This window comes from Sceloporus occidentalis, unplaced genomic scaffold (genome assembly GCF_023333645.1).
Source record: "Sceloporus occidentalis isolate IW3139 unplaced genomic scaffold, rSceOcc1.0.p SCAF_220, whole genome shotgun sequence".
NCBI lineage: Eukaryota > Metazoa > Chordata > Lepidosauria > Squamata > Phrynosomatidae > Sceloporus > Sceloporus occidentalis.
Genome location: NW_028317200.1, coordinates 59595 through 78725, shown reverse-complemented (window position 1 = coordinate 78725; position 19131 = coordinate 59595). Strand labels below are relative to the sequence as shown.

The 19131-nt window shown below is 43.6% G+C and overlaps 1 protein-coding gene across 1 annotated transcript; it reads left to right on the top strand.

Annotated features, from left to right (window-relative positions):
* Positions 1-1119: 1119 nt before the first annotated feature.
* LOC149277046 (potassium channel subfamily K member 17-like) lies at positions 1120-18460 on the top strand. Its single transcript, XM_089503097.1, has 6 exons — positions 1120-1151; positions 2001-2250; positions 14780-14894; positions 16658-16824; positions 17640-17808; positions 18168-18460. Exons 1-6 carry the CDS (start codon positions 1120-1122, stop codon positions 18458-18460), a joined length of 1026 nt encoding a protein of 341 aa, XP_089359223.1.
* The last annotated feature ends 671 nt before the right edge of the window (positions 18461-19131 follow it).

The following is a 19131-nucleotide window of genomic DNA, read 5'->3' as shown; positions in this document are numbered from 1 at the left end:
AACCACACATAAACCCCCTCCCAACCCACAGTAACCCCAAATCTGTGTCCGAGCTCCACAGTCTTTAGAGTCTCTGGTACTTGGGGAAACGTGGCCCTCCATACCAGGGCCCATACTCTGTAGGAAGGAGGCTGGCACTCAGTCCCCTCCACGGCCCATGGCACTGAGGCTTCTGTAATCAATTGTCATCAAGGGGTTAATATCTGTATTGTATGAAGCGCTGTGTAAATTGATAAAATATATTATAATAATAAAAATAATAATACCGTATTTGCTCGATTATAAGGTGACCCCCAAAATCTGAATAAGCCTGACTATAAGACGAGCCTATAGAAAAAAAAGTTTTACCAGTAAATGTTAATTCATGTAAAATATTTTTCATATTTAATAAAAACTATGATTGAGAAAAATGCATGTTTTGTTTTTATTTCCTTTTATTTGCCAACCTTCCCCCCCAGTTATGTACATCTGCCCCCAGGCTACCAGATGCCACTCTGCTTCCCTGATATGCCTTATACCCCCCCATATGCCACTCTGCCCCCCCGACTTCCCAAGACTCATCCCCCGTACTTAAAACCCCCTGGTGTCTAGTGGGGGCAGCCGGTGGAGGTCTGCGCGATGCGTGTAGACAACCTCTGCTCCCCATTAGTTCCACCAGGTCTTCTATGAATGAGCACCGGAAGGTAATGTGATGCCGGTGCTCCGTCACAGAAGCCACGACAGCAGCGGACGTTGTCTGCATCGCACAGACCTTCTCCGGCTGCCAGAGAGGAGGATCCGGGTCCCTGCAGCGCTGCGGGGGATCTGGATCTTAGTCGTGTAATCAGAGGTCTATTTGACGTCTGATTAGAAGACAACCTCGAATATAAGAAATGCTCTGAAAAAAACTTGTCTTATAATCGAGCAAATACAGTAATACATACAACTCTTCCAAATGGGGCGCACATCCACATAGGGGAAAAAAAGATTTCTGACAAAAAATTGTGTGACTCTGTATGCAAATGAGGCTTAGCAGTATTGCAAGTAAGTAGTGCACTCGCATTTCCAAGGACATAAATGCGCTCATCATAAAATATTCTTTAATTCTTCGTAGCTAAAAAATATAAAAACACAGCAGCAATGGCACAGTATCACTCGGTCATGTGGATAAGGTAAAATATTGCACTTACAACAGACGAAATGTACAAAAGCGTGCACAAGGTAATCAGCTTTTAAACCGGGCACAGGAAAGTCCACCGTCCAGCAGCAGGAACTTTCCCAATATATCCCTCTCTCTCTCTCTCAACGCGTTTCACCGGACAACCGGCTTCCTCAGGAGATGAATCAGGATTTTCCTTTGCAGCTTGCCCGAAAATCTAACACAGACCACCTTCCTTATAACTCAACAAATCCAGAGTGGTTCCACGGTAATACTCCAGGTTCTAATCTCATCCATCTCCATCTCAACAGCATCCCTTTCCTCATCCACTTTAATTTCATTCACGTATCTCTCTCCTCTCTCTCAGTTTCCGGATTCTCTCCCCTCTCTCAGTTTGTAGATTATCTTCTCTCTCAGTTTCCGGATTCTCTCCCCTCTCTCAGTTTGTAGATTATCTTCTTTCTCAGTTTCTGGATTCTCTCTTCTCTCACAGTTTCTGGATTCCCTCTCCTCTCTCAGTTTCTGAATTCCCTGTCCTCTCTCAGTTTCTGGGTTCTCTTCTCTCTCAGTTTCTGGATTCTCTCTTCTCTCACAGTTTCTGGATTCCCTCTCCTCTCTCAGTTTCTGGATTATCTCTTCTCTGGATTTGCTCTCTCATTCATTCTCTCTCTCTCTGTCTGTCTCTCTCTCTCTCTCTCTCCTCCTGCTTGAAGCTCCGCCCAGATTCTTGAGATCTGTTCCACACAACCTCCCCAACTCCAGTGTGTCAGTCCTGCTTCTCTCTGTCACTCACCAGTCCCTGTGTCCTGCAGCCAGTCCTGTTTATCTCCTGTGATGACAGCCCCCCCACCTCCTCTTGCAGCCCCAGCTTCATTCCTGGTGCCAGAAGGTCCACAATGCCTTGCTGCCCCCCACCCAGGGGCTGTGAGGTGCCAGTTACCCTAATCTTGCTGATTCTTTATTTCTGCTACCTCCTGCTGGGGGCCACAATCTTCTGGGCTCTGGAGAGTAAGGCGGAGGTGGACCTGTCCCTCAGCTTCCAGCAGGAGAAGTGGCAGCTCCTGAAGAACCACACCTGCATGGACAATGAGACCCTGGAGCAGCTGATCAGGGTAAGAGACCCCCATAGATTACCCCACCTTTATAGGGGGGCACAGAATAATTGCCCTGGGGTCACAGTGGGGGATGGGAAATGGTGTCCTGGAGGATTTATGTTGCCAAAGTACTGAGATGCAAACTGTATGGTAACCAACAGCGCTGTTCCCAAGAGCTTACAGTCTACTAGCATGTGGATGGTTGGCCAGAGATCTTTAAAAAGACAACATCCCCAAAACTGGCCAGTTTTAGTTTTTCTTAAAGGCGCCCGGGTTATTTCAGGATTTATTTTCTTGAAGTTTTTTTTTGCAGGTTATCAGTTATTTTATTTGCTTATCATCTCATGTCTCTAACTTTACTGTGCATTGTGCAGGGTGGACCTGAGGGCTGACCCTGTATAATGTATAGATAAATCAGTGACCGGCCCCTGTATAATGTATAGTTAAATCAGTGACCGGCCCCCTGTATAATGTATAGATAAATCAGTGACCGGCCCCCTGTATAATGTATAGATAAATCAGTGACCGGCCCCCTGTATAATGTATAGATAAATCAGTGACTGGCCCCCTGTATAATGTATAGATAAATCAGTGACCGGCCCCCTGTATAATGTATAGATAAATCAGTGAGCCGGCCCCTGTATAATGTATAGATGAATCAGTGAGCCGGCCCCTGTATAATGTATAGTTATATCAGTGAGCTGGCCCCTGTATAATGTATAGATAAATCAGTGAGCCGGCCCCCTGTATAATGTATATTTATATCAGTGAGCTGGCCCCTGTATAATGTATAGATAAATCAGTGACCGGCCCCCTGTATAATGTATAGTTAAATCAGAGAGGACCCCATTATTTTAGGGGTCGTGAGGTTCTTTCGGGGGGATAGAAAGTGTTGATGTGTAGAAGTGTGAAGCGGTTCCTGGAAAGTCCCGTCTGGTTTGCTGCCGCGCCGTCACCTCGATTCACGAGAACAAAAACCCTGAGAATCGTTACTTTTGTGTGAAATCTTCTGCTTTTAGCTCCAAGAATTTATATCCCACAAGCCACATTATCACACGGTCTACACCAACCCCCGCCGCGGCTACCAGTCACCAGCATGCGATGACCTCATATAGAAAGACTGCGCGGCTGCATAATGCACTAAAAACATAACCCAGAACCCTCCGGCAGATCGGCCCCCATCCGGCCCCCGTCTAGTCTCCCGTTTCTCCTGCTGTAACGACTCAAACCTTAATCAGTCGTTGGTCTCGTCTTAGATTCAGGAGCCGTATGTCTATCCCATGCATGTTTAATACCCTCACCGTATTACCCTCTACCACTTCTGCTGGGAGGCTGTTCCATTTACCTATCACACTCCATTCCATCTCAGTCTCTGATCCTCTAGTGTTAGATTTGGGTCTCTTGTAACTTTTCTCCCTTTATTAAACCCCTTTATGTATTTAATCCCCCCCCCCCTTCTCTCCTCCAAAGTAAGCTGGTAGGGTGCGTTGATTTAGCGAGCGAGGGCCGTCCGAGGTCAGAAGCCGCGGGGTGTTCGCTTTCTGAAAGTTTTATTAACTTCCGGGTCTCCATTCCTTAAAATCCTTCTGGTCAAGGACCTCGCCGGGGATCATGTGCGGCGGGGCAATAAAGCAGTAAAATAATCCTTTATTATACCCGACTTCTTGGAATAAGAGAGCAGCCACTCAGGGGAACGGAGACTCACCAAACAGGTCTGGCTGCTTAAAACCTAGAACTCACGGGGTGCTGTATGCACTGGGGTATTAACGGTGGGTCAAATGGGGCATTAGCCCCGAGCCTCTGGTGGCAAGGGGCCCCAGGTACTTCTGTGCTGTTTATATGCTTGCCAGCAGGAACATAGTGCTTATTGTCCAGGGCAAAATGGGGGGCCAGACCGGGGGCCAACACGGTGCAAAAGAGGTCAAAGTTTAAATTATGGGGCAGGGGGTGTGGCCTGAACATGGGTGTGGTCAATCAAGCCTCTATGCATACACTCTCTCTCTCAGGTACACAAACATGGTTCCTAAAGAGGGGGACTCAGGGCGCCTTTGATTTAGGGATTAGTTTGGGCAGTCCGTTTAGTCCATGGGGTCCCTTTTCCTGGAGCCGGGGTATTTGCGGAGACGCAGGTGGATTCTGTGGTTTGAGTGACGCTCTGCAAGGCTCGGCTCGGAGTTACTGTGTCGCCCCCCCTCCCCGGAGCTGTGATTCATGTATATAATAGTTCAGGTCGCCATGGCAACTCGAAATCGCTACCTGAGGCCTGGGAGGTAAGTCTGGCTCCGCATACCCGTCTGTGCGGAGCGCAAGCTGTCCGCAGCCGTCTCTCGGGGGGGCCGTGGAACTATAGGGCTTGCCTAAAGGGGATGCTCAGGGGTTAATTCCTAAAAGTACCTTTTTTAGAATGTGCCAACATATTTAACCCCTTAAGCACTCTCCCCAAACTGTCCTGTTTGGCTCTGGGGAGATTACCTGATGCGTCATTATTAAATTAGAATGAATGTAATCACATATCCTATATTACTATATGACGTATCGCTGTTAATCCGCGGCTCCTGATGGATTGAAGCCCACGTGCTCAGAATGGGCCTTAGTGGGCCGTTGACTGTGTGCCGAGCAGGGATAGGTCCTGACGGCATTTTTTGAATGTGGGGGGAGGGGTTAACGGTGGGCTATTTAGGGGTTTGGCGCCAATGGAGCAGTCTCCATTTTGGCTCACCTGACACTCACTCTTTGTCCCACCCTCCCTCCCTATTCCTTTTGTGTGTGTGTTCTTCTGGTGTGTGTTTGTTGTCACGGTCGTGCGTTAGCTTACCAGGTATCTAGGGGGTTAATGCTGATGGGAGAGCATTGGTTTTGGGAGGTTTCCTGGTAGGTGGAACTGGGAACCTCAGGTTTGGGTTTGGGCATCTCGGTATGTCCTTCCCTGTGTGGTTCCTGGATAACCTGGTAAGCTTGGGATGGTTTACATTAAATGGTTAATGTTGAATTATGTTAATTTATGTTATTTATTGTTCTGTGTGTTGGTCATTGTCCTGTTAACGCACCTATTTTTGGTTTTAGGTCTGCGTGGCAATGGCCTGCATTTAAATAAATTTCGGCTGTGGCCTTTTTTACACCCAAAATCTATGGTTGTCGTGTCTTTATTGGGGGGATGGTTGGTTGGTTCTTGCAGGGGGCCTAGCCCGGGAGTCGAGGCTACTACAGTCAATTATATTCTCACAGCGAAGGCGTAATATTTGTTTGTTTTAAAGAGCCCACCCCCCCTGTATGGCTAGGTTTCCACTTGGGTTTTTGTCCTGCGTTATTTTCTTGATGAAAAACGCCAGGAAAACTCCCGCTGCATTCTCCTGCGTTTTGGCGTTTTTTTTTCTGGAGTTTTTTCTGGCGTTTTAGCCTTTCTGTGGAAATTGCTTTTTTTGACCTTAGGCAGTTTTTCCAGCCTTTACACGTTGGGATTTCCCCCCAGCTAAAAGGGATTCGGATAAATGGCGAGTATCTGCCCCCTGATGTCATTTCCTTGGTAGAGTTCTACGCCCCGGCGGACCCTTCTGTCTCTTTTCTGTGGTTTGTAAGGCCTGCTTTATTCCGAATGTCTGCTCCTCGAGGAAGATTGGCCCCAAATGATGGAGCAAATTGTTCGCTGTTGCTTTTGGCAGGCAGGATCCTGTTGGTTTGTTTGTATTGGATGTTTGTTCCAAATGGTGTAAAATTCAATATGAACTTTGTTTTGTGTGAAACTGTTTGTTTCCAGCCTATTTCTCGTAGGACACACAGATACCGGGTCCATCCTCTGCATTGTAACTGTGGAAAAAAACGCCATTAAAAACGCCATAAAAAACCCACATGTTTCGTGTCAGCATGCTGCGATTCTGAAAAACTGCCACAGAGCCCGAAAAAGCAGAAAAACGCCAAAGAGGACTGAAAAAACGCCGAACAGAAAAACGCCAAGTGGATCTGGCATTGTGCGATTTCCTATTGAAGAACAGCTAACATCTGGCCGCAGCGTTTTTTCACAAAAAAAAACACAGTGTGGCTGAATTGGCGTTTTTATGGGCGTTTTTAGCAAAAAAAAAAAAACAAGTGGAAACCTAGCCTATATCAGTAAATAGTTTAACCTTAAATAAATGAAAAAAAACAACACAATTGGGGGAAAAATCTGGCTCCTAGATCCAAACCAAATTTGTGGACCCCCGTAATAGTCAGTGTGTATACTTGCGCACGCGTGTTTTTACACGGGGATGTTTCTGTATGAAAAACAAGCTGTACACCCGTCTGCGTATGAACAGCATGTATAAGCGTAATGCCTTTGGGGAGTACATGCACGACCATTCAGAAGTTTGGGGTCACTTAAAAATGTCCTTGGTTTTGAAAGAAAAGCACATTCCGTCAATTAAAATAACATGAACTGGATGAGAAATCCAGCGCAGACGGGGTTAATGCTGTAAATGGCTATTGGAGCTGGGAACGGCTGATTTTTAATGGAATCTCTTAATGGGCGCACATTAGCCCTTTATCACTCCCATCACTCCTGTGTTCCAATGGCCCTCTATCACTCCCATCACTCCTGTGTTCCAATGGCCCTTTATCACTCCCATCACTCCTGTGTCCCAGTGGCCCTTTATCACTCCCATCACTCCTGTGTTCCAATGGCCCTTTATCACTCCCATCACTCTTGTGTTCCAACGGCACTTTATCACTCCCATCACAATGTTGTTACCCTGCTGCGCACCCAAGGGCTGGTTAAAGCACCGGCTCTGTGGTGTATATTGAGTTATATTCTAGCAGTCTCGCTGCAGGGCTCCACCTGATCTTGATGCCCCTCGGCTGTTTCTGCCCCCAGAATGAGATCTGCAACAAAAAGTTACAGTTCTGGAAAATTCTTACATCCAGCGTTTTATTCCTTTTTCTCATGAATTAAGTGAACTTAATATAATTAATTTTATTTGGAGCTTCTTCTGCTTCGGGCACTTTGGGCACACACCAGAGCAGATTTCCTGTTTTCTGCACTAGTTTGTTAAAGATGAAGAATTCAAGTTTTAAAAAGGAAAACCAAATAAGAATATGAAAATGTTTTTGTTGTTATTATTATTAATAATAATATCTTGTATGTATAAAGCTCCCACAATCCCCGCAGAACTTCTTACAGTCCCTACACTCAAAGGTACTGAAAAAGCCAGAAGTGAGAGGCGATTTGATATTATCATTGTTAGAATTATTACATGGGGCCGATTCCCTCCCGGCGATCCTGATCTTATATATAGATTTGTTTTATTAAAACAGACGACACGGAACATTTGTTTATTTCTTTTATTGTCTTTAATTAAATGGCTTTTCTCTAATTGGCCTCAATGAACCAAAACAAATAGTACCCGTCCCCAGCTTCCTGACAGCTGTTTGGCGCTAAACGGGCAAAGCTCGGCCAAAACAAACATCGCAACCAAGAACCTGCCGGCAGATCGGCCCCCATTCGGCCCCCGTCTAGTCGCCCGTTTCTCCTGCTGTAAAGAGTTAAACCTTAATCAGTCGTTGGTCTCGTCTTAGATTCAGGAGCCATAACGTGTGTGTTGTGAGTGACATGATTTGCAAGTTTTTTTTTCCTCCCCATTAATTTAAAAGGACACTCCAGGCATTGTATGCACTTTAATGCAAAGCTGAGAGGTTCCTTTAAATTTTTGATGTGGTCCCCCTTTTAAATGATTGGAAGGATTCAGCAGAAGGCCCCCCCCCCCCTATTTGCATTCACGTCTTTCCCAGGCAGCAGGAATCTGGGGAGAAACTCGAGTATTTTGAACAATATTCTATTTTTCGATTTTCTTTTTCCAAGGAGCCGGGTCTGTAAGACGAGTAGCCGGCTCCTGTTAGAAGCGTTTCCTAATCAGATAGGAGATCCTCTGTCTCATCTCCCCGCTGCAGACTCCGCTCACCCCCTATCATTTTGAGAGTAAATTAAGAATAAATGAAATGCAAAATTCTATTCTGCTCCCAAAGAGTACTTTCAGAAATCAAAAGTGACATCACTAATGGGTACAAGTTCTATCCACTTTCAATTATTATTATTATTATTATTAATATCCAATTCTTGTTATTGGATTATAATTATTATTATTCTTCGTAGTAGTATAATAATAATGTTTGGCATATTATATATATATATATATATATATATATATACATTAATCTGTGTCATATTTTGTTTTATTAAAGTGGGAAGGTCTATATTATTATTATTATTATTATTATAGTAATATTTAATGTTTTATATATTCATATATAAATGTCAATATTTGGTTTAGACTTCTAAAGAGTGATATAATGTGAGATATAACGCATACAAATGGTTAATCACGACATAACAAGTGCATCACAAACAAAAAAAAGGTGAGAGCCCTGCTCAAAGGAGCTTACAATCTACCAAACCGCAGCTTTTAATCACTTCCGACGCAGCCTTTTTCACGCGCCCAGCGCTGCGCTCCGTCGGCAGCCGAATGTCGCGTTACTTTGTGTCGCCGTTTAGGGATTTGTCATTTGGGGTAGCGTGTCACGCGATGCGTGTTCTTTTAATAAAGGGCCACAGAGTTTCTGTGTACAGAATCAGCCGGTGTTTGGTTAGGGAGACGCGTCTGACAAAGGGCTGCGCCCACAGCTCCAACATTCAAATATTTCAGGGAATCGTCGCCTCTCCACCCGGCCCTTCCCTCTCAGCCCCCACCGCAATGGCATGTGCCGCTGGCCCTTAGCAGAGGAGGGGTTAATTAACCCTTTCACTTACAGCCTGTCTTACATCACTATCCCGCTTCTACCCCCTCTCGGCCGCAAAATATTCCCCTGACCTTTCGCAGTTGGCTTTATTTTTACATTTTTTTTTATGACCGGTGGAGGACTCGGGAAAATGTTTGCCTTCGGCGTAAGCAGGCAAGCTATTCAGAAGCGGGGCACGGGTACCGCAAGAGCAATGGATTCCGTAGCAGGCAGGTTGACAGTAATTGTTAAAAATTATATCAGAACCGACAAAACTTTACCGATAGGGTGGTAGATGAGTGGAAAAGTCTCCCAGCGGAAGTGGTAGAGGCTAATACCGTACAAAATTCCGATACAAAGCACTGTGTCCTTATTGACAGCGTTTCATAACTATGAATGAACCACCGCGGTTAGAATCCGGCCAGAAGTCTTTTGACCGTGGAACCCTCTCTCTCTCTCTTATGTTTTTGTTGTTTTTTTGCAGTCTTTTGCCCCTAATAACATTTATTGGTAAATGAGTAACGGGGTTAAGGTGCAGGGCGTATCTCGCCTTGTTTGACTCCAAGCCGCGGTTTCAGATTCCTTTAATATAAAAAGATTCTCTGCGCGGCTCGATAAACAAGTTTAAGGAAATCCAGCCGTCGTCCAATATTTGTTAAGATGTCGGCGCGTTTCCCGTATAATCTTATTAGATATAAATGTTTATTATAGTGATAACGATTCTAATAAGTAACTATGTAACTTCTGAGAAGGTTTCCATAGCAACTAAAAGAAAGTAACAATGATATCATTTATTTTATTTTCTATTATTTATAATAAGGGCTAAATAAAAAATAAGCTACAATTTATCATCTGACCGCAATGGGGGGGGCGTAGTGGAGGTTCAAGGAATACGGACTTATCTGTGTTTTAATTGTAAGAGATTAATGGGTTAAAACTGGGGCCTGAAGGTAGGGTTGAGTAAAATATACCTGCAGGGGCAGAAAAGAAGGGGAGACAGATGTGGAGGTGGGAGACAGATTAGAGGGGGGCAGAGTGAAAGGACAGGATGATTGTGAAGACAGAAGGAACAATGGCGGTGGAAGGGGCTCCAAGATGTGTCAGAGGGATAAAGATGGGGCAGAATGGAAGGGTAGAACGGAAGTGGAAGAAGGAGACAGAATGGAGGTGGGAGAAAGATAAAGGCAGAGGGCAAAATGGAAGGACAGAATGGTGGTGAAGGAACCTCAAAGTAATGACAAGGGGGGAAGAATGGAGGTGAAGGAGCTCAAAGATAAGGTAGAACGAAGGTAACGGAAGGATGAAAATGGGGTCCGAATGGAGGAAAGATAGAATTCTGTGGTGGTTTGATCCATAAGAAGGACAGAAAAATCCATGGACCAGGGGGCATCAAGTACTACAAAAAAGAGAAGAATTACAAAAGGGAGAAAGGTGAGAAGTATGAGAGATGGAGAAAAGAGACGGAGGCATTAAATAGAGCAAAGATGGAAGCCAGGACCAGGCAAAGTGTGCTTTATTCCTCATTTATCCGCGTATCTTCTGCCCTGAACCTTCAGTAACTCCCCGTCCCGCGCTACTACTTTTGTACAGTGTGTAGGTGAGACCCGGATCTGCCGCCTGGCTGCGGTTGACCATGATCTGGGGGTCGTTACGTCTGGAGTTCCCCGTTCGCTCCTGTGTTCCTAGTTCCTGCGTAGATGTGAGAAATGACACCATGGGTTAAGCCACCATAACAATGCAAGGAAGCTCGTAACGTTTCACTTGGGGTGAAGAGTTTCCGTCCGTGAGCCGCTCTTCCTGGGGCCGCTTCCTTGTTTCAGAATTTCTCACCTGGAGATCTGGCTGAAGACGGGGGGAAGACATGATACGATGGAGGACCTTCCTGCTGGAGGATGCCAAATATTTACATGACGTCTTCAGGCCACTTAATGCTCTGTAACGCCAGATAACTCGCCTCACCCTTCACAAAACAAAACATCGTTAATTAAGCTCAGTAGGGTCTTTAAAGGACACTCCAGCCATGTCCTGCTGCCCGTGTCCATGTGGTGTACTTGCCATAATTTAGCCTCAGCGTTGTCTCAAAAGTTCCAGGGGTGGTCTAACGAGACCCTCGTGCACACGTGTGAAAGCACTCCCATTGATGACAGATACCACAATAAGCCGAGTGAAACCAGGACCGCAGAGGGAGTGTTGCGCTGTCTCTGCGGAGCTGCAGCTTCTCCTAAAAGTAAGTTTATTAGGTTGAGGAACTGCTTACAAAATACTTTAATAGGCATTCTTGGTTGGGGAAGCTGTGTGGGACCCTGGACTGTGCCTTTAAAGCAAAAAAAAAAATCCCAGTTATTTTTATATTTTCTCTTTAAGTTTTAATTACATTAAAAATTACATAAAAGAAAGCTCTCCCAGTTTCTATGGCAATAACGAATCAATGCTTGTTTTTGTGTCACACGACAATTAAATGTTCTTGGCAAAAGTTAAAATGGATAAGGCAAAGTCCCACTTGACTAAAGAATTACTTCTGGTCAGGGCATTGGCATTTCACAACGCCTTCCCGTACTTTTTTTTTCTGCCAGTAAATGGCACAAGGTGTCCTCCGGGGGTAAGGTCCGTGCCAGTTGGCGACAAAACCTGGGTGAGCAATTACTGCCCCCCTGACTGAGCCTACCGCCCTCCTCCTTGTCTGAGGCAGATCAAACCTATTTGTTTCCACCAAAGGCAACTTAAGTTAAGATGACGCCATGCTTCCTAATAAATATATAGAGCTCCTCTGCAAGCCCTATTATAAAGGTTTATTGAAAAAAAAAAAAAAATTAATAACATATGATTTCCTTTTTTCATTTTTGTAAAAGTAAATGAATTTAAAAAAAAGTTGAAAAAAAAATATTTAAATGTAGCTCCCTCTAGTGGCAATAGCTGGAGTTCACACGCATGTACATTTACTATGAAGTAACAAAGTAACAAGCCGTTCCTTATTCTACATGTAATTAAAAAAAAAAAAAAACAGTCCCTAGGATATCAATATAATAAAATGTACACGTTTTTGACACGTTTTTCCTGATTGGCTGCTCACTGTAATGCTTTGAAACGTGACTGGTGCAGGACTCAGCAGCGTGTAGATACCTTAGATGCGGCCAAAATAACCTCTTTACTGTCCGAGTAATCAAAAACATTAAAACCTAACAAAATAATAATAATATCTTGGACATTTAAGATTTTTGCTTTAAGAGAATAAAGTGACGTTAGGTAAAATCGTCCAAATTATAATTTTTATGACTGTTTATTTCTTTTTTGCTGATCGGGCGACTTCTGACCCCATTAAGTAAACTATGTGAGTTAAACATGTTTTCTGGCTGCCTGACAATTCTTATCGGGAGACTTGGAGAGGTACGTCTGGACTGTGACCCCCCCACACACGCTGGGGTATGTACACTAAGGAGCATCCATGCTGGAGGGGCAACACAGCATCCAGTTTACCAGTACAGGACGCAGGGAATTAACCCTTTCTATTTGGGAGACTGGTGATTAAAACATCGAGACTCCCTGTCAATCCTAACGCGTCAAAACTGGGGGCCCAAAACACTATTGGTGGGCTTACGGCAATAAATAGTCCTATTTGGGATTTGTCCTGGACAGCGGTGAGCCTATGGTTATGGTGTCTTGGGGGGGGGGGGCATTTTGGTGCCCACTTTAAAGCTAGGTGTCACCCTCAATAACCCACCTCTTCCTGGCTATGCTCCACCCCTTAATGTTAATGCTCCACCCCATAGCTTATAATCATCACCCCAGAGTCTCCGGGTTCCCGCTCATATATCGATACATATAAGTCGGGCATTTAGAGGAAGAATAATGGGGTTTATTTACCCCGTTTAATTTATAAAGCCGTTTCCTGCTGTTTCTATACACATTATCGGGGCTTTTAGGGCTGTAGAACCCTGCGATCCCCTCGTACCCAGCAAACATTCCGAGCTCCTAGAAAAGAGGGGCATCGTGGGGGAGAGAGGGGCATCAAGGGAGGAATAAGGAGCATGTGGATTTGGGAGAGTGACTTGCCAAACAAAACAAGGACGCTTGGGTAGTATGAAATATAATTATTATTATTGATTGTTTTATATAGCGCCATCATATTCCGTAGCGCCGTACAATGGGTATTGCTTTTAAATGATTTTTTTCCCCCCAATGAAAGTTTGACACCTTAGTTAATTTGATGCTGAGTGACTGTACTGTAATTAACCCTTCTTTGTTAAAACCTCGTATAATGTGGCACATATTACAGAACAAACACCAGTACTAGTCAGGCACCCGTTCCTCCGAGCCCAGCTGTTACATTAAAAACTCATAAAAGTTACGTTTATGGCCCGAAAAAATGAAATTCACAGGAATGAGAGGCTTTACCCTGTAATGAAATACACACACGTAATTAACATCCCTTCAGGGGTAATTACTAAAGAAAGGTCCACACGTGAGAACGAGACCCGCCATTGTGGCTGAAATGATTATTTGTTTTTACCTGGAATCACCTAGGGCCGGACTGGGAATAACAACCAGCCCTAGAAATAATTACATTTTACTTCAGAACTGGGACGAACCACCTATTTCGGTTTTTGGTTCATTTTCGTCCGAATCTCGTGGGGGGGAATCTGGCTTTGTTTCCGAATTTACCAAGATTCTGTAAATTTGCAATTCATACAAATCCAAATGCAATTAGTTTAGGCAGCAATGTTGCCCAAGAATTAGTCATCTTAAATACACTATATATAATATATATAATAAATATAAATACAGAAACTCAATCTGAAAAATCTAAAAGTAAATGTATTTACTATCGCTGTAAACAAGAACTAAAACCAGGAGGTACTAAGGGTCATTGAAAGTGTTTTACATCCCTGGATACACCACTGGCGGACCGGCCCCCCGGCCCTCATGGTTCTTTGTCAGCCCAAATCCAAATATTTTCTAATTGCGCCTTTGATGCTCTATCAATGAATGGATGATCGCGAGGCACCAGCTCGGCCCCTTATAGAAGTCACTCGATGTTACCTAGAGGTGCCCGTAGCTGAGTAACATAAGCCAATGTAGCCCATAATGTTTTGGGGTCACTCAAGCCGTAAAGATGAGCCAGCTGCCGGTCATAGAAGGGGTGTTGTGACCCCACGCAGGGTATTGTAGGCGAGGACCATGTGCAAGCCACTCAATCCGTACGGCTGGGCTTTGATTCCTCCTTTAAACGCAGTAATGGGCTTTGGTTACGTGGCTACAAAAAGCCTAACTATTAATGAAAAGATGGGAAAGTAGCATTCCCATCCTACTCTTGCTATGAGATCCTGAAAGTCAGGTACGGAATATTATTCTCAAATCAATTGGTCGAGCGATTTAGCCATTTAGGGTCTCAAAGAGATCAGGATTTGTTGGTATCCCTGCTTGACCACAGGTGTGATGTTCAAAATGATTGAAACAGATTGTCCTATCTGTGTTCAAGCAGGAAAATCTATATTTTGAATATGAAGTCCTCAAGAGTTCAACGCTTCCGACCGATCCCCGTGTCTCTTGTCGGGACTGTCTCTTTGGCAGAAGCTTTTTTAGTACATGCCTCATTCCCCGCAGCTCACCAATGGTGTGATAACCAGTTCTCTAGGAGCAGAGATTGGCAAGGGTCTCCATCGTGTGCCCGTTGTTGACTGGTAACGAGGTCGTTGAATGTGTTGCAGATGATAGAACGTCCTCAGGACTCAGAGCTCGTAAAATGTTATGAGCGCCAGCGCTCTCTAAAATGTAAATTAATATTTCATCTGTTATATCTTTCTTTAAGGGCATCATTACAGCTTACAAAAATGGGGTCAGCATCCAGGCCAACGATACCAGCCTGGAGACCTGGAGTTTCGCGGGTTCTTTCTTCTTCTCTGTGACGGCCATAACAACAATCGGTAGGTACGGCTCGGGGGAGGGGGAGAAGGATGTAACACTCTGCATTCATTATAAAGTTTTACCTACCTGTCAGTCATGATTACTGTTATTATTAGTTATATTATTAGTATACAGTTTGTGTGCATCTGCAGTATCTCTTTATTTAAATATTAACCCCTCAAGGGCAATGCATTGTGAGCCCGTACATGTACAGGCTTTGTCGTGAAGGGGTTAATTCCTTATACTCTCCAGGATACACAATAATACTGCTTTTCTGTCTGAAGACTTTAATGTCTCAGAGAAGACTATATGACATTCTATGAACTAGAGGTGAGACAAGGGTTACTGGCACCAGGGTGCAGGATTTCTTTAGCATTCCCCACCAGGCAATTAGTGTCCATACAAACATAATTCTAACACCAACACACTAACACTGCACACTAACACACACTCACCCTCACAGAATAACACCATACACTAACACACACTAACACCATGCACTTATACACACACTCATTCTAGTACTAAGTACTATCACACATCATATTACACCATATACTCACTCTAACCCCATACACTAACACAAGCACACTTTCTCTCACACACACACGCATCTGCCCTCTCTCTAAATGGGTCTCTGGAAGTCTGAGTAAAAATGCTAATAGCAGCAAATGCAGTTCAAATTCAGTAATTTTCCGAGAAAACATAAATAGCAAAATATTTTTAATTTCAGGTTTTTTTCTCCTTCTTGGGACTCAGAAGTCATTTTTCTGGAACACACTTACTCACTCTTACACCCATTACATTGTGTATTCTCCAAAACAATAGGGCTGTTTTTATTATGGGCGATCCATGGCTAGAGCGTGTCTAGAATATTGGTGGAATTGGGAAAAAAACCATTTCAGGGTGTAGTATTTCTGATGTCCAGTAGGTGGCAGCATTTCTCTGTAACAAGTGCTGCACATTCTGTAAGGAGTTCAGATAACATTGATGGCAGAACAGAGCCCACTGCCCCATCTGCACTGTTCTTTGTGACTAATTTCTACTTATTTATTTAGGGCAGCTTTATACACATCACATGGCAAAACAGAGACTCAATGGAAGAAGGGATACAAAGGGGGCCAGTGAAAAATGACCTAGCCACCAGTTGATTTTTGCTGCCCAAAGGATTAGCCGACCGCTTTTGTGTATTTATGCAGTTAGACGGCTGACTGGATGTAGTAGGGGTTGGACTCCTTGGCACTTGTCTACAAGGAGAAGCTGCTGGAGGTTGATAATTGGCATCTGCGTCAGCGGTAATAGAAGCAAAGAGTTTGATGGAAGATACTATTTGGCCCATCTAGTCATTTTTCCTGCTTTAAAGACTCATCAACAACCTGGTTTGGATGTGAAGCCGCACAGTAGACTAAAATCCTCATGATGGCAGATATATTGGCAGACCAAGGACTTATAAACGGGCAAACTATATGGGCCATATGGTTCTTATCTGCCACAAATTCTAGGTTTCTATATAACGCTTCTCTATATACTGTAAATACATTGTAACACTGAGTCTTACAAGTTGTATGGGGCTGCTGCCACCTAGTGTTTAAATCAGGGAACAGACAAACATTTTCAACTGCAATTTGTATATCATCTTAAGATACATTAGGTAAAGAGGTCCCTGCCCTGAAGAGCTTGCAGTCTAAAGTGCCCTTCAAACCTTAGAGAGTTATTCAGCCTATATAACATTCATGAATTCACATATAAAACAAAAGTTATCAGCTTGATCGTTTCTTTAAAGGCTATGGGAATATTAGCCCAACCACCGTAGGCGGCCGCATCTTCTGCGTCTTCTTCGCCCTGTTTGGGATTCCGCTGAATTTGATCCTGTTGAATCGGATCGGCCAGAGGATGCTCACCGCTGTTCACCGATGCGGAGAATTATTTGGAAGAAAAGTTCGCCGGCAGGTAGCGTTTCCTTTTATATTATATATTTTCTATTTTTATGAACTGCATCGTTGCTTAGAAAGCTCCTTACCTCTAATTTTTGTAAGAACTGTATAAAAGGAACAATGTATCGTTATTATCTAGCTAAATGCACATTAGAGTCTATTGCCTCAACAGAAGTTCATCTGAAATATCTGCATGTTAAGCTGGCATCCACTGCCACGCATGCACAAGCGTTTAGAAGTAGAGGAGGAGTAAAAATTTCTCATTTACTGAATCCTAAAGCTTAAAATGCTTTGCGTATTTGCATGCAATAAAATGCGAGTGCATTTAAATTAAAACAAAAATGTGTTCTCATTAATAGTTTGGATCCATTAGATTTCTGCATATCTCCCATATCATCATATCTTTATGATGCAGATTTCAGAGGAGAAATGTTAGGGCATAATCTAAAACTGGAGGGTCAGAGGTTTATATGTGATATAAGGAAGTTTTACTTTACTGAGAGGGTGGTGGATAAGTGGAACAGCCTCCCAGCGGAAGTGGTAGAGGGTAATACAGTGAGGGGATTAAACATGCATGGGATAGACATACGGCTCCTGAATCTAAGACGAGACCGACGACTGATTTGAGTCTTTACAGCAGGAGAAACGGGTGGCTAGACGGGGGCCGGATGGGGGCCAATCTGCCAGCAAAATCTCTGTTTCTATGTGACCCGCACTAGCATAAAATGACCTCATATATTATGACAGTAGTTTGTAAACTTACATTTTGTGCGTATTTCCCACTAATTGGATATCCTCTGAAATATTCTGTTTTTTTGTTTGTTTTTTTAGAAAATCACCAAGATGTCGACAAATTTCTGTGCCGTTGTGGTCGGTTTGCTGCTGTTTTTCCTGCTTCCTCCAGTACTCTTCGGGGCCATTGAGGGCTGGACGTACGAGGAAGGTTTCTACTATTCTTTTATTACCCTCAGCACAATAGGCTTCGGAGACTATGTAATTGGTGAGTGTATGGGCAAAGGTAGAAAAAAAATAAATACAATTTATTTTCAATGCAGGGATGAAAAACTCCTCAATATATCCGTTACCTCCAACGATTTCTTTTTTTTTATTCCTAATATCTAATTAAAAATACATTTTCAAAAATATTCTGCTGTTTTTACCCCGATTGTAGTTTTTGTCCAATAAAATGGGGTTTTTGGGCAGCTGCATATTGTATGAGTTCTCGCTGTTATCTGATCCTGGGTGGAGGTGATCTTCTGGATACTTTTTAATTCCAAAAATGTATATAACTGGAAAAGGAAAAGTTGGGGGGAGGGGGAGAGATACCATATTTAATAAATGTCTTTGTTCCTTCTGCAGGTAGAGTACCTGACAAGACTTACCCCGGCTGGTACAGGAACGTGGTGTCGGTTTGGATCCTCCTGGGCATGGCATGGCTGGCACTGATCATTAACCTGTGTATAAACCTATTGGAGAACCACAGCGAGGTATTCAGGTGTCGCAGGGAGAAGGTCGAGATGGAGAAGGCTGACCGCGAACTCATAGACGTTTCCCACCACGAGAACGGTCAGCCCGTCCTTAAAGGGAAGGAAGACGCAGAGGACACAGACTCATCCGGCACGAATGATACCAAGTCCGAGTCCTCAGAATGAAGAACTTGCCCCAAAAAGAGTCTCAGGAGCGTGAGAGGGAGCTCGATGAGATAGACTGCGCATACTTTGGAATTCAGTAGATTGAGAGAAAGGAAGGAGAAGATTCTAAAGGTTCTTCAGCGAGGAACCTTGTAGGCTTCAGACAGGAGGCCAAGTCTGAGGCCGGATGAAGACGTGGGTAACCAAACAGGATTTACTGCAGACTGTATCATTCATTTATTATCTTTTTTATTTTTTAATAAAGATGGGTTTTTTTGTTTTTTTTCTTGCACTGAACGCGTTCTCCGACATTCTGTTACTTTAAAGAAAGATACATTGTCCTCTACGGAGACCGGAAAATACACAAAAGAAATCACAAATGTATCTTCTCCAGCTGCGGAATGTAGAATGAGCCTTTATTTGAAGTTGATACTTTTTTATTAGGCCAATACAGAAAATACGTAAAGTTACATAAGCTTTCAGGACCTCAGAGGTCTCTTCTTCAGGTGGATATGGATATGGTGTTATGGTTAGTTAGAAAAAACTATTCTGATGCGAGAAGGGAATTTTTTTTATTCAACTTTCTTTTCTTTTTAGTTACTTAGTAATAGACTTCATTAAAGTTACTGCGCTCCATGAAGACATGGCATGTCGCGATTTGTTGTCATATCCCTGCTCCCCATTTCTTAAAG